General features: G+C 33.1%; 1 protein-coding gene across 1 annotated transcript in view; it reads right to left on the reverse strand.

The window, feature by feature from the left end:
• Positions 1 to 1,068: 1,068 nt before the first annotated feature.
• The window catches only part of LOC137402353 (17S U2 SnRNP complex component HTATSF1-like), a 68,760-nt gene continuing 42,724 nt past the window's right edge, over positions 1,069 to 27,104 (reverse strand). The window contains exons 3-5 of the mRNA XM_068088853.1: positions 17,283 to 17,348; positions 5,177 to 5,272; positions 1,069 to 1,170 (exon numbers count right to left, since the gene is read on the reverse strand). Of these exons, the coding sequence (XP_067944954.1) occupies positions 1,069 to 1,170; positions 5,177 to 5,272; positions 17,283 to 17,348 (264 nt within the window). The remainder of the gene's footprint in view (positions 1,171 to 5,176; positions 5,273 to 17,282; positions 17,349 to 27,104) is intronic.

Genomic DNA, 27,104 nt, shown 5'->3' on the forward strand with positions numbered 1-27,104 from the left:
ATCAATCCGGAAATAAACATACCGCCTAAGGGAGCTGGGACAGAGATAGCGGGAGAAAGCGAGACTGCCCTGGAGATCCACGTCAATGCGGACGACATCGCTGGGGTATACGCCGAAGCCGATGGCAAGACCAAGGAACCTACCAGCAGCAGGGTAACCAGGGCCAGAACACACGGGCCCGGCGAGAAGAGAACAACCGTAGAGCGGGAAGAGAAGAGGACCAATACCGACGTTATATCCGGATGGCCGAGGAATGCCGGGTAGAAGCTCAGAGGTTGAGAACACAAGCGCGGCGTTTCCACTGAGATCACTTAATTGTTCACCCCTGGCCAAACAATTGGGGGGGAGAGTGTGGAGGACCGGGACATGCCTGTGTACTATTTACTGCACTCATATATATATCCGCACTATCATTTAACCGAACCTCTCGAAATTCCCTTATTGCATGCTTGAACTGCCTTTTTATTATTATATAACTGTATCACTGAACTGCCCTTGTATTACTGAACTGCCTTTTTATTATATAACTGTATCACTGAACTGCCCTTGTATTACTGAACTGCCTTTTTGTTACATAACCATCATGTTGTATCTGGCATTTCCTTTGTGATATAAATAGATCAGTAGGCGGAGTTAAACGATAGGCGCTGGCTATATAAGCCAGCGCGATAGACAGGCAAGGTGTGCTTGATTTCACTCATACTTGTGCATACTTGTATTGAAGATATCGATAATAAACTGCTATATACTCATACGAACCGCTTCTATTGACGCCTGCCTGGTTGGCTCACCGATTGTACAAGCAGGCTCAGTGCAACCAACAGACGGAACTGCCAGGGTGACTCTAAGAAGGCTAGGAGGCGATCCACGGCCTTGTCTAGACTCGATCGGGTGTGCCATGGCACTAGAGATCCAGTCTTAAGACCAGCCATTAGTGGATCCAGACTAGCCTGGGATAGAGATCCAGAGGCAGGCCGGGGGTTTGGTTTCGGAGCAAGCCTGACTACTAGATTCTTGTCTTGGACTGACTTGACCGCCACAGGCAGGTCAATCAGGCCTCGGACAAGGTCAGCCAGTAGCCCAGGTTGCGACTCCCTTGTTAGAAAGTAAAGCTGACTCAGCTACCGGAGTCAGATCCTTTACAGTATATCTTAGTGCAAAGTTTACATTCTGTTCAAAGAATAAATATGATTAGATTTTAAATGCAACTTATATAGACATAGTGACAAAAAATAACTCGGTAAGTATTGGTCTGAACAAACCTAAATAGCGTTTATCTTGATTCGTAAGTTTAAATGGGTTAGGTTTAACAAACTTTCTGAAGACGCGCTTGTTAGATAAATCTTTCCGTTTCTATCACTGGCCAAATACTTTAGATTTTTCATCTTCCCTCTTCTACATTTTGTAAATAACCTCGGATGGCACACTATTATATCCTCGTGAATTAAATTAGTTTTTTACCGTTAAATTTAGCCTTTGATTTTTAGTGAAATCGTATTTAGAAGGAGATGAGAGTTGTAATTTTGTTTTGCACACGCTCGCGGTATGGCATTATTTAACTTGCCTCAGTGATTTGCTTTTCATCAACGATTATACTCTAGAACAGGTGTCTAAATTTTGGAGTTACAATATTAAGGGCTTTTGTTCAAATAATTGTGTTTATATCTGGCATTCCTGATTGTCTCACAATAAAATTAATATTATTTGCTGAATCCGTCTACCACGTTTGTGGGCTGTTTGAATACGGGATTATGAAATGTCTGATCCGTGATAGATTTTTTGGGTAAGTCTTATGTATCGTGACTAAAATCTTTACCTTCTGTTTCCATATTTTATATAATAGATGTATACAGGAGAATTATATCATGAAGTGTCTATGACAAATAGACAAGGCCTAAAATAGTATAAAGTATAAGCCAGAGTAAATTATAATCCATCAGAAACGAATCCCAGCGATGAATTTGTCGTTGAAATGCCAAAACTAACACCGAGCAACAGAGAAATATGTGTTTAGCCTCAGGTCTTTCCTAACTAGTGCGGCTTTTACTTGGCTAGTTATGCATAACAATGTAGAGTTTCAGCTCATGCTAGCTAGTAAAAAAGAACATGCTCAAAAACATTTTCCTAAAATACGACTACATTTTTGAGCCTAGTATAGCTGCAAGTATCGTATAAAAAAGACTCGAATCACTTGCACATTGTAAATAACTACAATTTGCATATGACAAAAGAAGTAAAAAATAATCAGACTTTGGGATTAATGTAATGCTACATGCACATTCAAAAGCCTTAGAGCAATACCTGTGTTTGTTAAAGCCAACAACAGCCTTACTGTCAACTATTTGTAACCGAGTATGAAAAACATTAAAGTTGATATTGATGGTACTGCTGATCATCTGCTTACTTCGACTTATCTAGTTCCTTATTTGTATCAGGATGCTAAAAGGTATTTTAATATTACCGAAAAGTGGGTCGAGAGTCAAATCAACCAAGAGCCTTTTTATATTGGCTAATAATGTTTAGGTATAAACTTAAGAACTATTGATGATCAACGATTCAGTGACGTCGATCGTGAGATTACATTGAGCTAAAAATTAGCAAAAAACCTACAACTGCTGATTGTAAAACCTTTGTGTTTTTAGTTAGCCACAAATGAATATTATTTGTCATCAGCCAACTAAAAAGAATTGATCAGTAACTCATTTTAGTAGTATCAATGAAGGGATTGCTACCAAGACATCCTCACGATGCAATAATATGTGGCAGAACAAATCCGAGTAAAACTTATCACAATCTTAATATTGCACCAAAATTTTATATATTTATTTAATTTTTATCTATTTATTTAGTTTTTATTTATTTATTTAATTTTTATCTATTTATTTAAGTTTTATTTATTTATTTTATTTTTATTTATTTTATTTTTATTTATTTTATTTTTATTTATTTTATTTTTATATATTCTATTTTATTTATTTATGTATTTGATCAAATGATTATAAGTCGCCAAACCGCAATAACAATAATAATAATAAAAATAATAGGACTTACGACTACAACCTACATTTTTGGCAGAGTCGTTGTAAAGTGGTTGTTGACAGTGATCTAGTTGACAATCTCGAAGATCTCATCAAATAACATTCTGAGAGTGGAAAATTGTCGGGTAAAATTTTTTAATTATTATCAACAATTTTGGTGCTAAAAAGATCTCAACAAACACCATACATCACTTAGCAAAAATGGTTTTAGCAGCGGATGACACGCCGATCTAACTACAGTACATAGTTTATAATTCAATGTTATATATCAGCACCAAGGTATTTGAGAGAAAATATTCACTGGGTTTTCGAGACTAAAATACATGTACTTGCAAAAGGTCATTTTAACTGTCAATGAGTGAAAGCAATGTAATAAACTAAGAATATCACTAAGCAACAATGAAAAATATATATAATTTTTGAATTCATTTGCATTTATTTGTTGCACTTCATTATATATATAATAATAAAGTGCAACAAATAAATGTAAAAAAATGGTGTAAATGCTTCACGTGATGGTGTTTTAGTGGCGGTAGGGGTAGTATTATGTCAATGTGTGTGGACAAAAATAGGTTTCAAGAATAGGTCTGCAGATTTTAAACCAGAAAACCTCCTGATGTTGCGTTCTAAAGTGGCGGTGAGTGCCTTTGTAACAAAAAGTTACAAAACAAAGACTATCAAGTTTTGTTTGGAGATAGTGTAATTTTTTATATTTTAAAACATAAAAATTGTTCTACAGTAGTTTTATGTCAAGATCATTTGCATCAAAGGGTACAACTTGTAGTTATTTTCTTGTAAATGCACTGTCTTTAATACCTCAAAAGGTGTACAAAGGTGGCTGATTTTCAATTGATTTTATCTGATCAATCTGTCTGCAGAGTAAATTGGATCATTTGCATAGAGGTTTGCATAAGATCTATAAATATATCATGGTATTATGTTCTTTCATCAAATTGATAAACTTACTCATAAATTCTCAACCATAGTTACACGTGATCGTTGTTGGGTTGTTTAGCAGAAATCTAGAGTATATTTTCTGTATAACACTTGAAGCTTCACTACCAGTTTTTGTTTTAGTAGGTTCAGCTTTTTTATAGTGAGAAGCAGTATTTACTATAGTTTAAGCGTATTTGTATTTACCATTGATAAAAAAATATCCAACTGATGGGTATGATTTGGTTTGTTTTGATTATAATGAATACATTTATATTTTTGGTTTAGTTTTATAAATTTGATATATCGGTTGCCAATCTTACCAATCCGGTATTCGTTTTCTAGTCAACTCGAGTTATAAGTTGATATTGCTAATAAGCTAATAAGTGATCATAAGTGAGGAAGGCTTTGGAAAACTGACAAGCTATTAAAACAAAACAAGATGACAAAAAGCAGAATGTTCTTACTAATTATTAACCTGATCTTTGACCATTTAACGACCTCGACCATAGCTTGTTGATGTCAAGGGAATGGGATTCACCCTCTAGATTATAACAGATGCCAGGAATTATTAACAAAAAGTTGGCATAACAAATGAGTCAATGCAAGCTTGAATATCTTTAGGTTCAGAAGACAATCATACAGTAAAATTCAGCAAGTTAGAAATATTATGTGAAAATGCATACATTGTTAGATAGCCTTTTTAGGATATTAGAATACTTAAAAAGGTTTTCAACCTCAAGTTTTTATTGTCCTATTTTATCTTTTAATTGCAAATTGAACTCAACAACTCCGTATTTGATAGTGACAAGTCATTTCTTGTTAAATTGAAAAATCTTTAAAAAGCAATGAACAAGTGTTAATGGGAAAAGTTTTGGAGGCCAGCATAAGAATTTTAAGATTAAAAAAAGCAGCCAAACGATTAAAAGTTTAGGGATTAAGAAACACGAAAATCATAAAATATTTTCTGTCAGGTAAAATATTCTTAGCCCAAAAAAAGCAGATTCAGTGAAATTCAGATTTTACTCAAAAGAACAAAGTTCAGGAAAATAAGTAAGATAAAAAATACAAAAAACTTTTTTGGAATTCTTAAATAATTGACTCAGGGATTCATATAGCTGTGTGACTATGTAGACAATGTAGACTATATACAGACTTACATACTTGCTAAATGGCGCTATGCACATTAGAAAACGCAAACTCACCTTTGGTATTTGTCGACCATTATCTTCTGCCATACTGTATGGTGGTGAAGACTCAGGAGAGTAATTTACTGCTGCTTCGCTTGTACGCCTTTTTAACTGTAATAACAACATTCATATATTTTTAAACTGTACAATTTGAAGAAAAACCATTGCAAAGCTGAAAAGCCGACTCCAAACAAGACAAAATCTTCAAGTACACAGCAAAGTGATTTTTATGCCTTAGAGTTATAGCTTTGGTTACTGAAGTTTATGCTGTAGTAAATAGCTCCATTACAGTACACTCTACATCATATAAAACTAGCCTAATATGATATACTAATACATATCTCACTACTAGAACAATATAGGAGCACCCACCCGAGGTTCTCTAGCAATAACGCAGTCATAATAATGGTAAACAAAATGACTCACCAACCCAATAGATTTGATCTTAGTCCCAGGTAAAATTGAGTCCTAGTCAATGACTACCATGTTCAAATAATGAACACTTGAAAAAATTACTTAAAACACATGTAATCATTGTAGCCTTCCATGTGTCTCTAAATTTTACAAATGTTTAGCTATACCATTATAGAAATCAGACATAACACATACCGCCCGTTTGTAAAACGTGTTTCACTTCTGACAAAATTTAAAAGAATGTCTCGAAAGTTTTATGTACTTAGGTGTTTAAAAAAAAACTTTAAATTAAAAAAGTTAAAAGAAAAGTTGCAGATTTAATACAAAGAACTACTAAATTTTGATAAAGTGCTCTAACCAAAGTATCTATTTGATTCCCTGTTGTTGAAACTTTCCAGCCAATACCTTCAACTGCCACAGTGCTGCTTTGACTCATTGGTCTTTTGAGTGATTGGATATGTATACAGGTCTGATGTGAGCTTACCATTTTCAAACACTCCAAAAACGATTTATAATGTTGCAAATGTGCAATAGGCAGTCTGTCATAAATTTCTTTGTGTGCAGCCAGTTGCTCATCTGCATGCTGCAACATATAAAAATTTACGTAAAATTAAGTTAAAAGCATAATGAGGCATTTTCAAATAGTTCTAACTATAGTCATACCTCGACATACAAGTGTCTCAACATACAAGAAACTTGATATACAAAAAAAATTTTGATCATTTTTCTGCCTTGTAATATAAAAAACCTTTGAAATACGAGCATACGAAACGGTTCTCAATAGCCACTAAATGGTCAAGTATACGAGAAGTTGTTTTTGAGAACAGCACTAGACAGTATTTCCCATTGAATCAGTTTGAAAAAAGTTTTAAAAAGGTCGACTAAAAGTAAAAGTGAAAGCAAGGCAAAAAGCACTAAGCGGAAACACCAAACACGCCTCGTACACACCTGATGTACACGCCTAATGTAAGCTTACCATTTTTAAGAACTGAAGACACATTTTATAATGCTTTACAGAATTACTAGGCAAACTGCCAAATTATTTTGGTGGTTCGTCAAACTCGCAATATTTGTTTTCAGTTGCTTGTACGCAAAATGCTACCAAAAAAATTAAAGAAAATTACACTGAAAGCATAATGAGATGTTGTTTTAACTAGTCCAAGTATCTTGACCTCTAGTCACAAAAAATTGAGATATGAAACGAGAAAAAGTTCCAAAGTATGAAGCCTTTTTGTTTCTCACCAGACCACAAATATCTTGCCAATGTTCAAGTCATACTTAAGCAATCAACCAAGCATGGCTTGGAGTTTTTAAACAATTTAAACAAGTATTGTAAGAGTTTTTGCATCTTTCCAACTGTTTAGTTTAAGTTCTACAAGAATCAAGTAAATAATGAAAGTGGTAAAAAAAATTTTATTAAAACAAACCAAGCTAAAGATAAACTAAGTACCAGAAAAAATTCATTCGGTTTATTTCGTCCAAGAACATGTACTGTAGAAATTCATCAGCAATCATCAAGGACTTTGCAGATTGCCTTTATCGATGTAACATTTTTTACATAAAATTATTAAAATTAAGCTTAAACAATATCAAAATACCAAATAACACTTAATAATTAAAACACATAATGGCGTTAGATAATCAAAAAATGTTGGGATGTAAATACGTTTGGTCTCATTTATATGATTAAAGCTCTGTTAATTATAACGATGAACAAACACAAACAAGTAAGTTTCTAACCAGATGACATCCGCACAATAATTTACTCTGATTGGTTAGGATTTTCTTAACAAAACCAAAACAAGTTATTTCACTCTTACTAGAAAAGATATAATTATGAGTAGGTTAATTAATAACAGTTAAATTTTTGTTTTTAATATTTGTATCAAAGATCATTTTTTACCTCTAATGCTTTACGGTTATGGTTAAAACTTTAAAAGCAACACTATAGTAATAATTAATAACTGTATCAGGCAAAAATTAGTTTCTTGTTTAACGAGGTCGTGATACTTCGACGAATGTAAAAACCCTTTAACATTTACGATGGAATATGTACTACATGCTGAGTCTACAACTTCTACTTAGCATGCATATGCAAAATTACACATGGTTTCTCTTTATTTTTATTATGGCAAGTGTATTCTAAATAGCAATGCATAAAAGTTTTGCTCAGCTAAAAAATAGTTTGGAGGCTAATATCAACCAGTTAAAAAGTTCAGAATAGAGTTGAAGTTAAAATACAATGTGGAAGATATTAAACAGCTAAAAGAAAATAAAAGGGCCAAACGAAAACAACAATCAGAATGCAGCTGACGAAGTAAATGATGCAAATATTTTTGTTGCAAAAAAGTTAATTTTGGGTTATACATATATTATAAGTATGGCTTGTTTATGTTATTTGTTCCTGAATATCTATTTTTAGGATTTGATAGATTATTGTTATACAACTTATGAATTACAGATTTGTAAACTATCATTTAATAGCATCATTGCGGCCAAGTAGTATGCTATATGGGGAGGGGGGGGGGGGGGTTCGGGCTCGCTTTGCACTAGATGACCTTTTGTACTCAGTGACCACAAAAAATATTTCAAGTTTATAGTGATGAAAAAATAGGATTAAAAAATAAAGATTTTTATAGAAATAAAATATGGATTATATAAGATGGATGTAATTACAGCAAATGTACATGTAAGTCAAATCTCCATATAGCATACTACTCTAGCCAATTTTTGGTAGTATGCGTAACTTATAATGAATAGCCTAAGCGTGGATAGTAAGATAGTAAATGGTACCGAATTTAAAGTGGCTCCTGCACCGATTTACAAACTTAATTTAAATTAAACCACTCTTTAAACCACCGCATTAGTAAACCCCAAGTTAACTAGTTAAGTACAATTCGTATATCATCACAATTACAAATGACGATAGTAAAGAAAAATTAAAAGCTTTTTATGCCGAAATACATAGTTGATCAAGCTACATTTGGCAAAAGATTTAAATACAACGGCTCCGCAACAAAAATCTGATGTCAGCAGACACACTTCTCACTTTATATTGCGTGCTAATTATTAACTAATAGATGATAAAGTTACTATCAATGCCTGAATTTATATTTATGAATTCTATAAAAAGGTTTTCGATTTAGTTTTTTCCATAATGAAGATATATTTTTGTAACAATGGCAAGATTGTGAACTGAAACTAAGAGAAGAGCAAGATCATAAACCAAGACTAGGAAATGAACAACCTGTTTAAATAAATTCTGGTAAATAGAACCTAGACGGAGAATACTTTATTAAAGATATAAAAAATAACCTCATTTACCACCAGAACTTAGAGATCAAAGTCTTGTAGTATTGAGTTTCTAGTTATTACAAGTTTCACATGATGGTATAAAATCACATCCTCAGTAGAAAACAAGTATAGATTAAGCAAAACTCACTCAGACAAAATGTTCTTAAAAAACAAACACTTTTATCTATCATTTAACTAAATGAAATTCTATAGGTGACTAATAGATAATTACGGCATAGAAATGGTATTAAAGTTACAACATTTATAAAAATCGTTTAAATTTAAAAAATATTTACATAAATTCAAAGGAAATTTATGTGAATTTAAAGCATATTCACAATAAATGGAGAAAATGCAAAAAAAAAACTGTTTAGCTGGCTATCAAAAAGGTGTTTTAGCCTCTAGCAAGCTACGCAAAAAGGTTTCCTAAATTGAAAAGAAAGCGAATACAGCGTTGATCGACAACTGATATATCAAATTTATAAACGTAAACCGAAGACTGTTAAATATTCTTATTATAATAAGAGCAAACCAAATAATACCCATCAGTGGATGTTGTATAGTTACCCCAAAATGGTAAATACAAATACGCTTTAACTATACAGTCATACTTCAACTTACGAGCTTAATGCGTTCCGAGACTGAGCTCGTATGTTAATATACTCGCATGTTGGTGCAATTTATTTATATATACAACAATTAAATATATATTGATTGGTTTCCATACTCTAAAAAATGCAAATAAAACACTCAAAACAAGATATTGTAACAGAAAGAACATGTTGGTTATTGTTCTAATTTACTACATGCTTTCAAAAAGCAACAATTAAAAATAATACAAGAAAATTTGACTAATTAAAATGTAAAATTAAATACATACAATAGCAGCTAACGCTAGCATTTGCCAGTGAGGCAGATATAAGTTATCCTTCATTACAACAGTTGACTTTGATAAATTTGGATTTTATCAATGTCTTAAAAGACAAACTCAGAAGCAAACCTAAAAGCAAACTTTCATTTTTAACTTAACGTAATTAAAATTTCTTCGGCGTTTGTAGTTTCAAGTTTCTCGCTGGTTAGCTAAATTTTTCCTTTGTTTCGCTTTCACGACTAGCCGGCCGTTTTAAGATAAATCTCTAAATACGTTGGCCTTTGTCGCCCTTTCAACATGTTGCGATTAGGACGATCACAGGTGTCGTCACAAAGGATTAATGTACAGCCACTAGCCAACTTGTCCGAATGTCTATTTTTTTATAGTTGATAGATAGCACCGGCCATTTCACGTAGCATCGTTCAGTTACGCTGTCACCGGCCAATTGCTTATCTTTTTATCCAATGCCTGAGCAGTCTCTCCATCAGTGGTCGTGAAAATCGCTGCGCCGTTTAAAAACTGTGGTTAGTCCTTTCGTGAATTAAATGCCCTGAATATAATCTTTCTGTTTGATAATTGTGGATGTATTTCTGTCATATTGCTGAGCTAGCTCAACCACACATACAAATTTTGCATATTTTCGATAATTTTCCGTTTAATATCAACTGTTATCATTTGCTTTTTTTCATTATCTTTCATTTTACTGGCAAACTTTCGGTCAACGCAGAGTACTTTTAATTCACATAATTCTGGACTGAAAATCTCGCACAAAAACACGGTACAAAGGTATAACCTGAGCAGTTGAAAAATACAGAGTGATGCTGTTCTCATAAAACACCTTCGGCATACTTGGCAACTGACTCACATGCTCGTATCTCAAACATGGCTCGTATGTTAGTGCAAAAACATGGTTAAAAGCTGACTCGTATCTCAAGTTTCTCATACGTTGGAGCACTCGTAAGTTGAAGTATTACTGTAGTAGATATTGCTTCTCGCTGCAAAAAAGCTGAACCTACCAAAACAAACACTGCTGGTGAATCCTCAAAGGCTATACAAAAAATATAATCTAGATCTTTGCTAAACTCATGTGTAACTATGGTTGAAAATTTATGGGTAAGTTTATCAAGTTGATGAAAGATCATAATACCATTATATATTAAAATATATATATACCAAAATATTCAAAGGTGTTTAGACAAAAAAAAGTCGCGTTAGTAAAGATATTTAGTAAGACTTTATTAAAAAAGCTGTTTGCTCACCAATGCAGCAAACAACTTAAAACTGACTGAACTATTTTTGAGTAGGTCAATAAACTTCTTGAGGAAATAAAAGCAATAAATGGTGAAGAAACTAGAATGATTAATATGCAGCAATAGATATTAAACTAAAAATTCTAACACAACCGGAGTATAAAGATGAAAAGGTTTCAGATGAGATTGACATGATTATGCAATATTTATACGAACCAAGAGGAGCCAGAGACAATAAATATAGAGTAACTGATCCGATTTGGTTTGCAGGTGCGTATTTGATTGATGAGATAAAACTGAACAAGTATCAGCCACCTTTTACACATAACAAAGTGCTAAAAACAGAAAACTTACGAGCAAACAGCCACAAGTCATACTTTTTGATACAAAAAGTATTGATATTAATATAGAATAATTTTTAGATTATTATTAAATATAAAAATTTGCATCATTTCTATATAACACTCTGTGGTCCATTATTTTGCAACTTTTCAATAACAAAGGTACTCGCCACCATTTCTGAGCTCAGCATCACGAGGCTTTCTGGGTTAATTTTCATGGGTTTATTTTTAAAAACCGTTTTTGTCAATGCGTATATAAATCCTATTATTCCCACTGCTGTTAAAACACCATTATCTGAAGGGTCTCTCCAGGTCTTATCACCATCTCTTTATCACCATCCATTATTAGGTTGTGAGACTTGAGATTGTGGTGTTATTACGTGAGGTTTTGGGTCATTAAAGTTTTGCCACAATGTATACACTACAGCTGCAAAAATTGATGTCGATGAAAGATGCATTTTCTACGTAGGCTCACAAGATTTGGATGCAAAATCTCCAAGCTCATCACTAAGTTTGGACGCTAGATCTTTAAGCTTATAATTAAAATCAAGTTTTTTATTTTTAGGTTTCACACGATTCGGATTCTTCGCAATTTATTGATGCCTTATGTTTCAACTTTTAATAGTCTATATGAGTAGGCGTATTTATAGTCAATGTAAGAGGCGCTAAAAGTATTGTTTGCTTAAAATACGCTGAAGTAAAAACTTATTTTTTGGTTCTTTTTAAAATTTAAAAACTCGTTTCATTTGATATTCAAAGTACTTTTGAAACATTTGTTGTAGCGACAGTTGAGCAAACGATGCAAATGTTTTGGTTACAAAAACGTAAATTTTTATTTCTGCACGTATTATAAGTGTGGTTCATTTATATCACTTGCTCATGAATATATATTTGTAGCATTTGATAGACTATGATCATATAAAATATAAATTTTCAGATTTGTAGTATACTATTTGATAGCGTCATTTTGGTAATTTAATCGTACAATGGATCGATGCTTGTAACTCCTCTTCTATTGCACATAAATAACTATTTTTGGCTGCAAACTGTAGCAAACATATCAATAAGTCTAATGAGATTTTATGCAGCATTGTTGAATACTGCATAAAGCATATTTAACAATGTTTGCCTAATAGATATAAAATAAAAACATGTCTTTAAATTTAAAATGAAATACAAATTTGAAAGCTCCAACAGATTGCAAAGCAGGACACAAGCTATAATGCCATCACAGGTTAATTGTAAGCAATAAATATAAGCTGGTAGAGATGAATTTTGGTTTCTCAATAGATACATGTATTTATTAACAGAATTTTGAAAAGTTGGGGGTTAATTGATAGATTTATTGCATACAAAGATTTAATATCATTTCAGCCCAGCACAAAAAGAGGCCAAAATATGGTCAACAATTTGCCTGTAAAAGGACAAAGCTGATTTAAAGCAAAGCCAAGTTTTCTCAACAAGCGTAGCAACACAACTAACTAAAGAAGTTGGTACACTGTTACAACACTTTAGAGCATAAGACTACCATCTCAAAACCAGAAGTCGACTAAAGCCTGAATGAAAAAAGGAAGTGGTGATGATTAGAATACAAACTAACTTTACCTGTTCTTTATGTGCAGGGTCAAAACTAGTCAGCTCACCCTCAACGCGATCCACAGAAATAGTGGAATGAAGCTGCAATTGATTAAAACAATTCCATTCAAACAACTTACAACTTGGCTGTGTGGAATACACTTAACATTTTTAAAACATTTCAATATATTCTTCCTAGTAAGGTGAACTGAAAATATAGATGCATAAATATAAATAATCAACTATGTTCATAAATATACTTACAAATGCTGATGAAGGCTGATTATCTAAAGGAATCTACAAAAAACATACAATGCATAAATGTGTCAAAATCTGTGAATTACCTATAAAAGTTAAATCTGTAGCAAACTATAATATCAACAAATATTAAATAATATCCACATTAAAAATAAAAAGGGAAAAGGTCTCGCGTGATAAGGATTTATAAAGCGTAATCAAAGCTGGTTTGACAAGTATTTTTGCATAGCTCCACTCAATTCCAGCCGACCAAATATTAAGTTCAAAAATATTTATGCTCCACCCTACTAAGTGAAAACAGGTGAGTCCACAAACTGTCAGCCAGGTGCAAAAATGGCTTTATTAATTCTTTGACAGAGTTGGAAGGTTAATTGATTTCAACAAAATTGACGTTGTTTGGCGTTCACTATTTTGGTCAACTCATAAAACCATTTGTTTTGTACTTGAATTAACAAATCGAATGTGACCAGTAACTATTTTTTGCAAATTGATACTAATAATGACTAGATAACGTTGACTATACATGAATTTTTGGAATGCAGTTGGTTCCGTCATATATTCGAACATATTGTTTTCAAAGATGGCGGCGTGCTTATTTTATTTAGTAGCTAGTTTTTGGTATGGGTGGCACCTGATAACTTAGCTGATACAAAGGCCACAATGAAATAAGTTAACTCGATGACCTAATTACCAGACTCGTAGAATTTTAGAATGGCAGTCAATACTAAAACTTTTACACAGCATTTAGAGGAAACTGATATGACAAGTTTTTAATTTCCCTTACTTGAGGCATTTGAGACATTTATAATAATATATCTGTAGCTGAATTTAAAATTTTATTCTAGCCAACATAATCAAATACAAAATAAAATATATGCCAATTGAGGTGCGTAGAACTAGACTTTTATCACAATAGCCGATGTGAATATGAGAGATACAGAGGGGTTGTATAACTAGTTACATCATTTGGGCAAGCCTGGGCATGTCTTTTTGTCCTAAGATTTTTACCGCGATCAATTTTTGTCAATTTTAATCTTCAAATATCTTGACAATGAGATTTTTTGACTCAACAAACAACATATCAACTAATAGATGAAAAGAACTTTATTTTAAAATTAACTAAAATTTGACGCAATCACATCTTTAAGTAAACATTTCTATGAAGCCTTCAAAATCGTTCAATATTAATGGTTTGGCTAATAAAATCGATCAGGAGAATAACATAGTTACTATGCATTTTATCTAGGGTGTCAGTTGGCTGTAACAGATCTCTTTCAGCCTATGAGATTAATGTAAAAAGGTTCAGTTTAACTTTTTCACTTACAGAGTCCTGATATTAGTGATACAAAAGTCTTTCGATCCAACTGATGATCTATCTACTTTAATACACCTTATAAACGGCAAACTACTTTGAAGAATATCAAAATTTGCTGGCATCTTTTCTCTACTAAGTAGATGAGATTTTTAGCCTAAATGTAATGTAGTCCATAAATAAATAAGAGGGTATTTTTCTTAATTTTTAACAAAAAACTTAAGGAGACTTCGCACAGCATACCCTGAAGAATATAATTTGGCTAATCATTAAAACACTCTGAATGAGCAGAGCTGATGACAGTAACTAAATACAGCTACAAAATACATACAGCTGGACTAGTTTAGTATACTAGTAAATGTGTTTTCAGTCAAGGCTCTTCAATGATGAGCTAAAAATGTTCATTCTCTGCACACTGTCTTAGCCTATTTTAACATGTTTTGTAAAGCAAAATAATGTAAATACATGTAGGATTGCCAAATACAAAACAACATCTTCAAAAAGTATTCACAAAAAGCTGGGAAATAAATGTGTTAGCTCACATCTGACTGACACAAAACTCAGCTGATTGTCAAGATAAAAGAAACAGAAAAAATCAGTTTCCAACCGGAAGACATTCACATATATACTGTGATTACTCGGCTTAACAAAAAAATGACTGACCCACTTGACCGTTACTAGTACAGATGGGAGAGTTACTAACATTAGTTTATCATAATTGTGTTAGAACTCAAATCAGTGGTCAATTCATTCTTTCATACTCAATAAATCAAAACCTAAGACAGATTTTTACCAGTACTGCATCACTTGAGCGCTCCGACTCATCATGAGATGTGAAATAAACAACAACAGTTGTACTAATAAATCAGTTACATATCAGTTACATACGCATCTCATCTAGGAGGTCAACTAGCTATAACATTGCCTTGTTAACCTATGCGACTAAAGTAGAAGGGTTTAGTTTAACCCTTTCATGTACAGGGTCTAAATATCAGTGTTGCAAAATTCCTTCAATCAACTTTAAATCCATCTACTTCAATACACCTAATAAACAGCCACCTACTAAAAACACTAGCAATAAGCATAAGCTCATCACTGTAACAACTAGGGTTCAGAAGCAGTGAAAAGACATGAATCTTAGCTGTTAATGTAATACAAGGAAGCACAAAGATGAAATGGACAGGCTAAAACGTCAGCACAGGCAACAAAACTACTCTGTCTAGCACAATCCCTCTCTAGTATGTTAGAGTAAGTCCTGTAATTTATAATACATTAGGTTTAAGAAAAAGAGAAAAAAACAATAATAATAGGAAAATATACAAAATTTATCTGCATAAAAGTTCATTGGTCAATGGTGAGTGTTTCCAGATTACTCGATGTAATAAGTGTTTCTCGTTAAATTATTTATACAGAAACTTGGAAAACTATCAAAATTTGCCTCAATCTTTTTCAGACCTCCAAAAAGCCTGTGAGCAACTTTAGCAAGAAAAATTGAATCATTGGAAAGTAACTAACACGCTAAACACACCTCATTATTAAAAAAGCTCTGCGGTTCTAAATTATTTCATGAAACATTGGGTAGAACATAATTATTCATACCCTTACAGATGACATAATTTGATAGATTTAATAATTCACAAATTTTCGTTCAGTCAATTCCGCGAATATTGAAATCCGGTAATAAATAGTTATATTTTTAACACAAAGGAGAGTAACTACTACCTCAAATTAAAAACTTGCTGCTAGGCGTAGATAGTAAACGGAGCTGAGTTCCAAGCTTTTTTAAAATCATTGCCAAGGCTTTGAGTTAAGCTCATTGCCCACGCATCACACATTTTTAAAAGATTATTCAAGGTTGTCACAAGTCGTTTGGAGTTCAGCATAGGATCATCATTGCAAAAATCTTTCCTGCAGCTGTTTAAGTTGAAATCAACTCTATCAACCTCTAACACTAAATATTATATATAATATATATAAAATATATAATATAATATATATAAGATCTTTTATTAATTTATTAGTATTAAATTATTTAGTTATAAATTTTATTAATTTATTCACGAAATTTGTTCATCCGCAAATAAACTAGTCCACGAATATGCATGCAAAGACAATTTTCATGAAATTTAACTCCGCGAATAATTTCCTCCTGTAGGGTAGTTAGGTGTAAGCTCTGTTTTATTACAATTTGAAGATGAGACACAATCTGCTGAAAAAAGAAAACTATACATAAGTGTACATCTATCACTTGTCCAGCACCTGGAGCTTCCGACAAAGAAAAAATGCTCCAAAAGAGAAAATTCTTTGGAAAGAAAATCATATTCAAAGAAACTCGTATATTAAAACTACAGGTTTCGAAGAAGAACAACAAGAATACCGTAGAACTTCTAAAGCAACACTAAAAGATAGTAATTTCCATTATTTTGCTAAAATGCTACACCATCAACAACCAAAGTAAAAGTTTCAAACTTCTACACAGGCGCCATTTGACTGTTGGCGAGTAGTTTGAAAAAATATGAAGCCTAATAAAAAATGGAAATGAACAAAATAATGTTGGAAAAGCTAAAGCAGTTGTGTTGATTGACAAAGTATTAGAGTTAAGCTGATTCAATGAAATTATGGTTAAAACTCATTTTTCTACTACTGCATCTTCGACTCTGCTAGATGCAGAGTAGAAGATACGGTAGTAGTAAAATGGTAATTATTACACAGGTTTATAACATCAGAATCAAATCCAACAGTCAGAAGTCAGCTGAAGCCTGAATATGAAAAGCAAGTTATGGTAGTAAGAAAAAAATGAACTTACCTCTCCTTCTCGTCCAGGACCAATTGGTCGGTCATCAACAGGCTCCATAGAACGAGTTGGAAAACCCTGCAGTTAACAATTCTCAGCTCAGATGACTTACAAGTTTGTTGCATAACCTTTAACTTTACTTAAACTTGTTAATAAGGCAGTGGTAAGTATTTCTATTTAGCTGAACTTAAAAAACAGGGTTGTCATAATTATCTCTCGAAACTTTTAACACGGTCTGTTGTATTTATTGTTTATATTTAATAAGTAGTCCAAAGATCTAATCATGTTTCAACATATTTCATTCATTAACTGGAGTAAATTTTAGAGTAAATTGGTCATAAACTAGTGCTACAAGAAGTTTTATATTGAGCCTTTTATTGGCCTTTCAATTCATGTAAGAACATCATGTGCTATAACAATAACCAAATGCAATGACAACGTCAGAGAAATAAGCTGATTCCAATCTACGGCGGCTTTTCGTTTTTTAGCTTTTAAGAGCTTGTAATCACATTTTCACATATTTTTCACCTACAACAGAGTAAGACATGGTGAATCTTTTGATACCAAATAACTGTGATGTGAATTTTGGTGCAAGTCAACCTTTAAATATTGACAAAAGTTGATATATTAGCTACTACAAAATACCTGACAAAGTTAGTCACTAAAAGGCGAATAGACTTGAGACAAGGTTTGGCCCTGTTGCATCCCATCATGAAAAATACAGACAATCTTAAAAAATGTGAGATTTGGTATACAATCAGTTTCCAATATATACAATATCCCTATCAGTTTGAGAGTTCATTCAGATGTAACCTAACTGTTAGATTTTAACAATCAATTGAAAGTAATCGTGTCTGAATGTCCTGATTAAAGCCAAAGCTATTGATGATGATACAGTTTAAGGAATGGAGTCGCTACAAAAACATGGATCAGTTTTATCATAATTGTGTTATAACACAACACAGAATATCATTAGCAACAACATTTATATAGGATTTTGTGAGCAGTAAGGTATTTAATAATATGCACTTAGAAGTAATGGCAGATATACAACTTTTATACCAATTTAATGTTAACTATCAATAGAAAGGAGAACTATGTTAAAGAGCGCTTTAGAGAAATTAAAATCTACATAATTTAATTTAGTATTGCTATTACAGTTAACATTCACAGAACACTGCAGCATAGGCTTTCTGACAAAATTAAGTATGCGCAGTGAATAAATATACTCACATATGTTGATTCAGGCTGAATATCTAAATGAATCTACAAAAAGATACCCAAAAGTGAAGTGAAAAGACTCAAGTGACATTACCAAACATAATAGCATGATGTTCAACCCTAAAAACTTACCAATCAAATACATGTTCACATCAGTACATAAGAGCTAGAATTCTATCATAATAGTTAGCAGATGATCATTCAACACTTTGCTGTAACTTAGAAGATATTTAAATTTAAACAAAGACTTTAGAAGCTGATACTAGTGGGTGAGGCTAATGGGAATCACTTTTAATCAAATATTCAATACTACTAGACTTTTTTAAATATTGACCAAAGTCGGTATATTCGCTACTACAAAATACCTGATAAAGTACGTCACTAATAGGCTGATTGGTGAGAGACAAAGTTTGACCCTGTTGCATCAAATCTTGAAACACAGATGAGGATCTTAAAAATGTTGGAAGATGGCAGATATACAGATATTTATCAGTATACAAGTTTATTCAGACATAACCTAACTGTTAAATTTTGACAATCAATTAAAATTAATTTTGTCTGAATGTCCTGACTAAAGTTAAAGCTAGTGAGCACTGATAATAAAGCTTAAGGAATGGAATCGCTACAATAACACCTATCGGCTTCATCATTACTGTGTTACAACACAACAAAGAGTATCATTAAAAAGCACAATGTAGGATTTTGTGAAAGTATTGAATCATATGCACTTAGAAGTTATGGCAGTAATATAATACTAGAAATTCCACTGTCATACAGCCCACAACTAGAGATATTGGAAAAAAAGAAAGGGTACTGATGGTGGAGAAATGCAATATTAGCAGTCAAATGGCGCTGTAGTGCAATAGGATAACTGCAATGGTAGCTGTAATGTACTCGGTGTTATTATATACAACAAATAGCAATAATGAAAGGAAAATATTATATGTTTATATCTCTCCCCTGCAATAGGAGAAATGCAATATTGGCCAATATTAGAAGTAAAATGCACTGATATTATTAGAATAACCAATATTATTAATATAGTAATAATATAAAACCAATGCACGATTTTGTTTACATTTCAAAGCGCCATAGCTAGCAATATCAAGAAGTGATATTTATATATATTTTTAGAAAATTTGTACTGCGTAGTCATTGTTCTGTAGTCATCTAAACTTATAGTTAAATATTGTAATAACCTCATAAGAATTGTTAGAAAAAAATCACCATCATTTCTTTTATTTACACTGTGTTGGACATCAGTTAGAATACCAAAGCACTCAAGAGTGTCTAAAATGTCAATTAATTTGAAATCGGCAAAAATGAAACTTTCATAAAATGAAATGATTTCAGTAGTCCTACGTTAATTACAAAAACCTTTGGCAATTTGACAATGCTATAGACTGGTGAAATGTGCACGTTATTTTTCCGTGAAATGCGCACGACTTAATCGTTCTATTTTCTGTCACTCAGTGTTTCAATTTCCGGTTTTAAATTTTATTAAACCAAGCTTGTCAAGCGTTTTGTGAAAAATTTCAGCCAAATTAATTTGTCTATTTGTGTATAATCCGATCAAATGGGTAAGTTTTAAGATAATGCCGATGGTATACAAAGACTTGGTAATACATTTAAATAGGCTTATATGTGTTTTGTATTGTTATTATACTTTAACGACTCTAAAAAACGATGGTTAAATTTGTTGATGAGATTTCAAGACAAGGGTTCATCTCATCGTTGATGAATAATTTTCGTAAGTTGTGTGCACATGCATTGATCGTAACAACTCTCAAGCTTCGCATCCACTTGTTTGGTCGTGGGATAATGATATGCAACTTTTATACCAATTTAATGTTAACTATCAATAGAAAAGGGAACTATGTCAAGGAGTGTTTTAGAGAAATGAAAATCTACATAATTTAATTTAGTATTGCTATTACTCCACTGGCAACTAGTTGCATTACCTGAAACAATAGCAGATAGTTATAATAGTCTGGAATTAACACTTGTCATTCATATCAAAAATAGGTATTTTAAGTATAAGCAACTATGTTCTTGTTATCAATTAATTTCTGTTGACCAGTACCCAAACAGACAAATAACAATTGCACAACCATAAGTGCAATGCTGGTTGCGATATTGTTCACTATTAGACTGCATGGGTCACACCTGAAAACCATCGAATGTAAAACTACCCAGTAAAAACTGACTAATCACAGGTGAGAGAAAAAAAACCCGCTGACCAATGGGATAATAGACACATCATAAAATGAGTATAGATTAATCTAGCGCTCTAATCACATTAATGCTGAGAAGTGTGACAGCAAACACAGCTTAACCTCGGTGTACAAATTATTTTGTTTTAGGATTCTCTTAAAAGCTGTCAAATGTTAAAACAAACCACGAGAGCCTTTTACTGTAACTTCAAGTTACTGCTAAAGAGAAGACAGATGATGCTTGGGTAAAAATGGTGACTACAAACATGGAGCAAAGCAAAAATTAAATTAAATCTAAATTAATTATACGTTTCGGGTTGAATATTGATATTTTTACATTTTATCTTTGATTATCATGTTTTGCTCTCCTTATCTTTAGTATTTATTTTTAATTTTCATCTTTAGATATTATTTAGGTTTAGGGCTATGCTTCTCATCCATTTCACATTTGTTCTATGATAACTGCCAAATTGATTAAAAATGCATGTTCATGTTTTTTTTTCGGTACTCTCTTTTCTCAAATGTAAGCAAAGCTTTCTTTCTTTTCTCATTGTTCCTACCACAGGCAATAACTTAAGTTGAATCAATTATTTCGAGGCAACAAACATAAGGCATGAAACAGTGTTTCATATTATTTAAACATCATAGAACTCAATTACATGTATATATGTTAAGAAGAATTGCAGAAATATGTACTTATTAATTAATCTGCATCAACTTGACTAGTTGCCAACTGTTAGTTTGCCAACATGAAATACATCATAAAACATAGCCAGCAAAATGCAAAGTATGACTCACTAAAAATATATTCACAAAGGTTATCTGATTCTGCAAATAAAACTTGGCTAAATGGCACACTCTTGGTCCAAACCTGGCCTGGGGTGACCGAACAATTTATGGCTGGTAGCTCCCATAAAATTATTAAAAAATCGGCCACAAAAACCTGATTTGAAAATAAGCTGGTGCGATCCCAGCTTTCTGGCTATCTCAGGTTACAAAGTATAAATGTGTCGTACCTATTTAAACATAACAATGAGGACTGAGATAGTTACATCCAGAAAAATTTGTAATAGCAGCTGTGAAATTTCTTGCAAAACTTTTGTGAACAAATTTTTATGACCTTACCAATGTGTGAACATAATGATTTTAAGTCATCCTAAGTCTAAAGATTAAATTTACCAAAGATTTTCAAGATAAACCAAAAGTCTCCTCAAACTTTCACACCTGGTTTTCTCAACAAGTAGAACTAAACAGCTAATTAAACAGGCCAATAGCTTCCTTAAATAAACAAAAGGATAACATCCTGTTTCCCTGATTGATTTTTAATTTTATTCATCTGACAATTTATTTGATCAATTTGCATTGTACATCAAGCACTCATTGTTCAGTTTAATTTTTCATGTCTGTGATACACATTTCATTAGCTTAAACACAAATTTCAAAACATGTTATAACTCTGGTAATATTATTTCATTGATGACTATACCACATATGATCGCTCCTTGTCTTATTCAAAAAACACTACATTTGAGCAATAGGAAAAACTAAATACATGTATATACAGTGCATAAAGATGCTCTTACTTGTGCTGAAGAAAGGTCATCATCAATAGGAATCTAGAAAAAAAAAAGTAATGCATGAATTTAAAAAAATTTCTTTAAACAAGCACTCTGCAACACCAAACAATTTCAAAATAAACTATAAAATCAACCTTTTAAGCTATGCTATCAATATCACAAAAATATAAAAGCGAAGCAAAACGATCAAGAAAAACAAGAATAAGGCCTAATTGTGCAATTTCAAGTACTTTTCATAAACATCAAATCTCTGGTAACAAAATAATTTTTAAAAAACTGTAAAAAGAGTTTTTTTAGTTTTGATATCAAAATCACAGAAATATAAAAATGTAAAGCTTATAAAGCTACATTCATGAAGCTCCACATAAAAATGATAACTTTTTAAATGACATTATGAAATGCAGGTATGATGTTCAACTCAAAGGACTAACCAATGAAACTTATATTCATGTCAGTTTGAAAATTCTAGGATTCTAGCCTCACATATAACAACTGCTCACTCAACATCATACTATAACTAAAAATATACTTAAACGTTTATCGAGCTTTTAGAAGGCGTTCAAATACGTCATAAAAATTTCAAACAAAATCATTAATAAAACTAGTACAAGATTTAAATATAAAAAATGTATTCACCAAAATCTGGAAAAAAGGCATTTAGTCTCATCCAAATTATATACACCTCAGAAGATTGTCTCTAGGAACAAACACAAAAAAGAGACATTTTATGCCATGATTTAACGAGTAGCTACAAAAAAAATTTTTCATTGTGACTGTCGCTAGAATAGATAACTGTAAAACATTAAATTTATCAACAGTTTATTCAAGTCGTTTCCTCAATAAATCTCAAGTTGCTCATCATACTTAATAAGTTTTACCAGGAGTCAGTTTAGTAACAATGTTCTATCAGCTATCTACTCATAATAAGATGTCTTGTTTAATAGTTGTGTAGTTTGCTAACACGTACATGTAAAACTATCTTTTGTGTTTGTATTTTGGAGTTGTTTAATCATGACTTGGCTATTTGTAGTCTTTTGTTGGTGAAACAAATGAAAACAACGCTATTTACTTTCTGTACAAATCAATTTGAGCCTAATTATTCTTTGCTACAAAAATGCAAGTAAATCAAAAAGGTTGTAGGTTCAGCTAGCCTTCTACTGCAACAATTTTGGTAAAATAAATCTTCAAGCAAAATATTGAGAAAAATGTGTGAGCAGAACAACTCAATTCTTCAAACTAAACAACTTCAAGTACTTCAACTTCAACTTCAAGGAAACTCAAGTTCAACTAATTACTCAGCGCTAAAGAACTATATAGCTATGTGGATGTGCAGTATCAGCTTAAACTGCCCAGGCAGCTACCAGGGCTCAGTATACAGAGGAATTCAACAAAGCAGTTTCATATATATTGCTGTCAGTGAAGGATAAGTTCTTATATCTCAATCCCGAATGTCACTTCTTAAAAATTGTGTGCAATGCTTCATCCAAATTTGTGAGATATAGATATTCTAGCAAATAGAATTTTCCTAGAAAAGTGCCACTTTAGGTCAGTTATGAGTGATAGTATGACATTCAAACAGCATCTAAGACACATGAAGGACTTTACAGACCATTTGGCTTTAATCAAAGCTCCTATTAGTAAATAAGATCATGGTGTAACATCCCTGGAGTTACTCTCTGGGAGTTATTTAGCTAATGCTAGTGCTTTTGAAACTAAGAGATATTGTCCTACACTTGGATCTATTTAACAGGTGTTTCTAAACAAAGAACAAAGATTCACCTGGTAAAGTAAAGCTTTAACAGGTGACAGCATAGAGTCAAATGTGTTGCTGAGGATACTGAAACAGCAATCATTATAGATGGGAGAGATAAATTCACCAATGGTATAGTTTATTATATACCATTAATTATACTATAATTAATGGTATACCATTATATACCATTAATTATAGTATAATTAATGGTATATAATGGTATATAGTATAGTACTACATGTATTACCATCGGTAGATAAATCTACCAATGGTAATAGTCTATGGTTGCTACATACTCAACCATTATCATTGTAGATAAATCTACTGATGATAATGGTTGAGAATGTAGCAACCATAGACAACTGTATGCTTAAGGTAAAACTGGTCATCAAGCAGTACTACGTGAATATAGAGTCATTTGACGATGTTAACACAACCAATTCCTTGTCAGATTCAATGTGCCTCAGTAGTCTCATGCATGAAGCTGCTAATAGGCATATAAGTCGTGAGGACTTCACAGGCACGGAAATTTTTAACATGAAGCTTGGTGTATTTGAGCCATGTGTAAAAGGCAAGATGCCACATTTACCTTTTAAATCCAAAAATCAATTGCTGTCATGCACTAGAACTTGTACACACCAATGGGCACAGAGCAATGAAAACCATTTCATTAGGAGGTAGTAATTACTTTGCCACATTTGTAGATAATTTCAGTAGCTACATATATATATGTATATATATTTCCTGCATAATAAATATTATGTTGTCAAAGTGTGTAACTGGTGCTTTTCTTGTATCAAACCAAACAGGTTAGTCTCAAGTGATACCGTGTGTCCATGAAGGAGGCAAGTATTTCTAGAATGGGATCAAACTGTTTCGGAAGGCACTATCTACTATATAAACGGCAATCGTTGCCTATCTATCTGTGTATCTGTCTGTCCGTTTTATAGAGTACCGTACTTTTCCGACTATTAGCCGCTACTTTTATATAAGGGCGTGTCTATTCTGTGGTTTTTTTTCACCGCTAGGGCGCATTAACGGGAATCTCCGGTTAGTACACGCCTCTATTATAATACGTAACCTACTATTCATCGTAGGGATGGACGATAAATACTGATATGCTAATAGTATGAGTTGTCTTCTCGATATATTGAGTCACCGATAACTCCCAAATATGAGCAGTATAAATAAATTATATGGTGGTCTTTTTTTTTCGATTCGATCGTGCGAAGCAAACTTAATTAATATGAGTAAGTAGTAAAATTAAATTAATATAAATATTAGTAGTGAATTAAATAAAATTTACTACTCTTTAAATAAATTAATGAGTAGTAAATTACATCTAATTAATATTTACTGCCAACGTGTACCGGGAAGGTCATGTGAAGGTTGTTTCTTGCAACCACTAGAAAAACGCTGTTCTCTATATAGCAGACTAGCTGCATTACCCGCCTACAGTAACAGATTAACGTGCAGCATAAGGTTTATTGAGAGTTGGCTTTCATACTGTAAAACAACTCCAAATATGCAGTTACATCTCCCTCTCTCCATCTCTCCCTCTTTCCCCTCTCTCCCTCTCTTCGTCTCTCCCCTCTCCCTCCCTTTTCCTCCCCCTCTTTCTCCCTCTCTCTCTCCCCCCTCTCCCTCTCGCTCTCCCTCTCTCTCCTTCTCTCCCTCCCTCTCTCTCTCCCTCTCCCCCCTCTCCCACTCTCCGTCTCTCCCCTCTCTCCCCCTCTCCCTCCCTCTTCCCCCTCTCCCTCTCCCCTTCTTTCTCTCCCTTTCTTTCCGTCTCTCCCCTCTCTCTCTCCCTCTTTCCGTCTCTCCCCTCTCTCTCCCTCTCTCCCTCTCTCTCTCTCTCCCCCCCTCTCCTCCTCGCTCTCCCTCTCTCTCTCCCCTTCTCTCTCTCCCTCTCCCCCTCTCTCTCTCCCCTCCTCTCCTCCTCGCTCTCCCTCTTTCTCCCTTTCTCTCCCTTTCTCTCCTCCTTAGTTCAACGCAACACTTGCGGATAGACAACATTTTTGGTTTTTCTGTCGGGCGTATGAAGAAACAGTTTTCGGCGTGTGCCTACTTTTGAGCAGGCGACGTATAGCTGGTCATGGCTGATGCAAGGTGACAGTAAGTCGATAGCAGCTGCTCTCTTTCTTTTCACAATAGCGTATCGCAACCCTCGGAGTACTCGTGAATGTTCTGTAATAGTAAGTTACAGTAGGCCTACTCGTAGCTGGAAAAAAATTAGTAACTCGGCTGCTGAAGGAAATGAACATGACCCACTATCACGAACAGTGGCAAATCTAATGTTATCAAGTAGTGGATATGTGGCAATTCATATACAATACAACATCGTATAAGAAACACTTACCTTTTTGATGTGGAAATTTAGTAGGGGAGAAATGCGTTTTTCCAGTGGCTCCAAGAAACAAACGTTTACGTGACCTTCTCAGTACACGTTGGCAGTAAATATTAATTGCATGTAAATAACTACTCGTTAATTTATTTTATTTAATAAATAGTACATTTGTATAGCTGTATAGACACCTTTGTATAGGCCGCAGAACTCAGGAAGGCAGAAATTTAACACGGCAGAAAATTTGCTGTTTAAAAAGCGTGCTAACCGGGGATTTCGGTTAATGCGCCCGAGCGGTGAAAGAAAAACAACAGAATCGCCACACCTTTATATAAGCCGCTTGGCTCAAATCGTCAGAGAAAAGTAGCGGCTAATAGTCCATATTACGAAATTACGATATTTAGTATTCATATTAGTTTGGCCGGCTTCGTTCGACCGAATGGAAAAAGAAAGATTGCTCTTTAATTTATTTACTGTTACTACACATATTAATTCAGTTCGCTTCGTACGACCGAAATTTGTACGACGATAAAAGGAAAGACCGCTCTATAAGGCGGACACTCAATCAAACAGACAGACAACGATTGCCGTTTATATAGTAGATAGAGAACAGCGTTTTTTTAGTGGTTGCAAGAAACAAATGTTCACATGACCTTTCCCGGTACATGGTTAGTTAGTTAGTAATCTTTTATTTTGCTGATAACAAAATAACAAAAAGCCTCTATT

The sequence above is a fragment of the Watersipora subatra genome, chromosome 8, assembly GCF_963576615.1.
Source record: "Watersipora subatra chromosome 8, tzWatSuba1.1, whole genome shotgun sequence".
Classification (NCBI taxonomy): Eukaryota; Metazoa; Bryozoa; class Gymnolaemata; order Cheilostomatida; family Watersiporidae; genus Watersipora; species Watersipora subatra.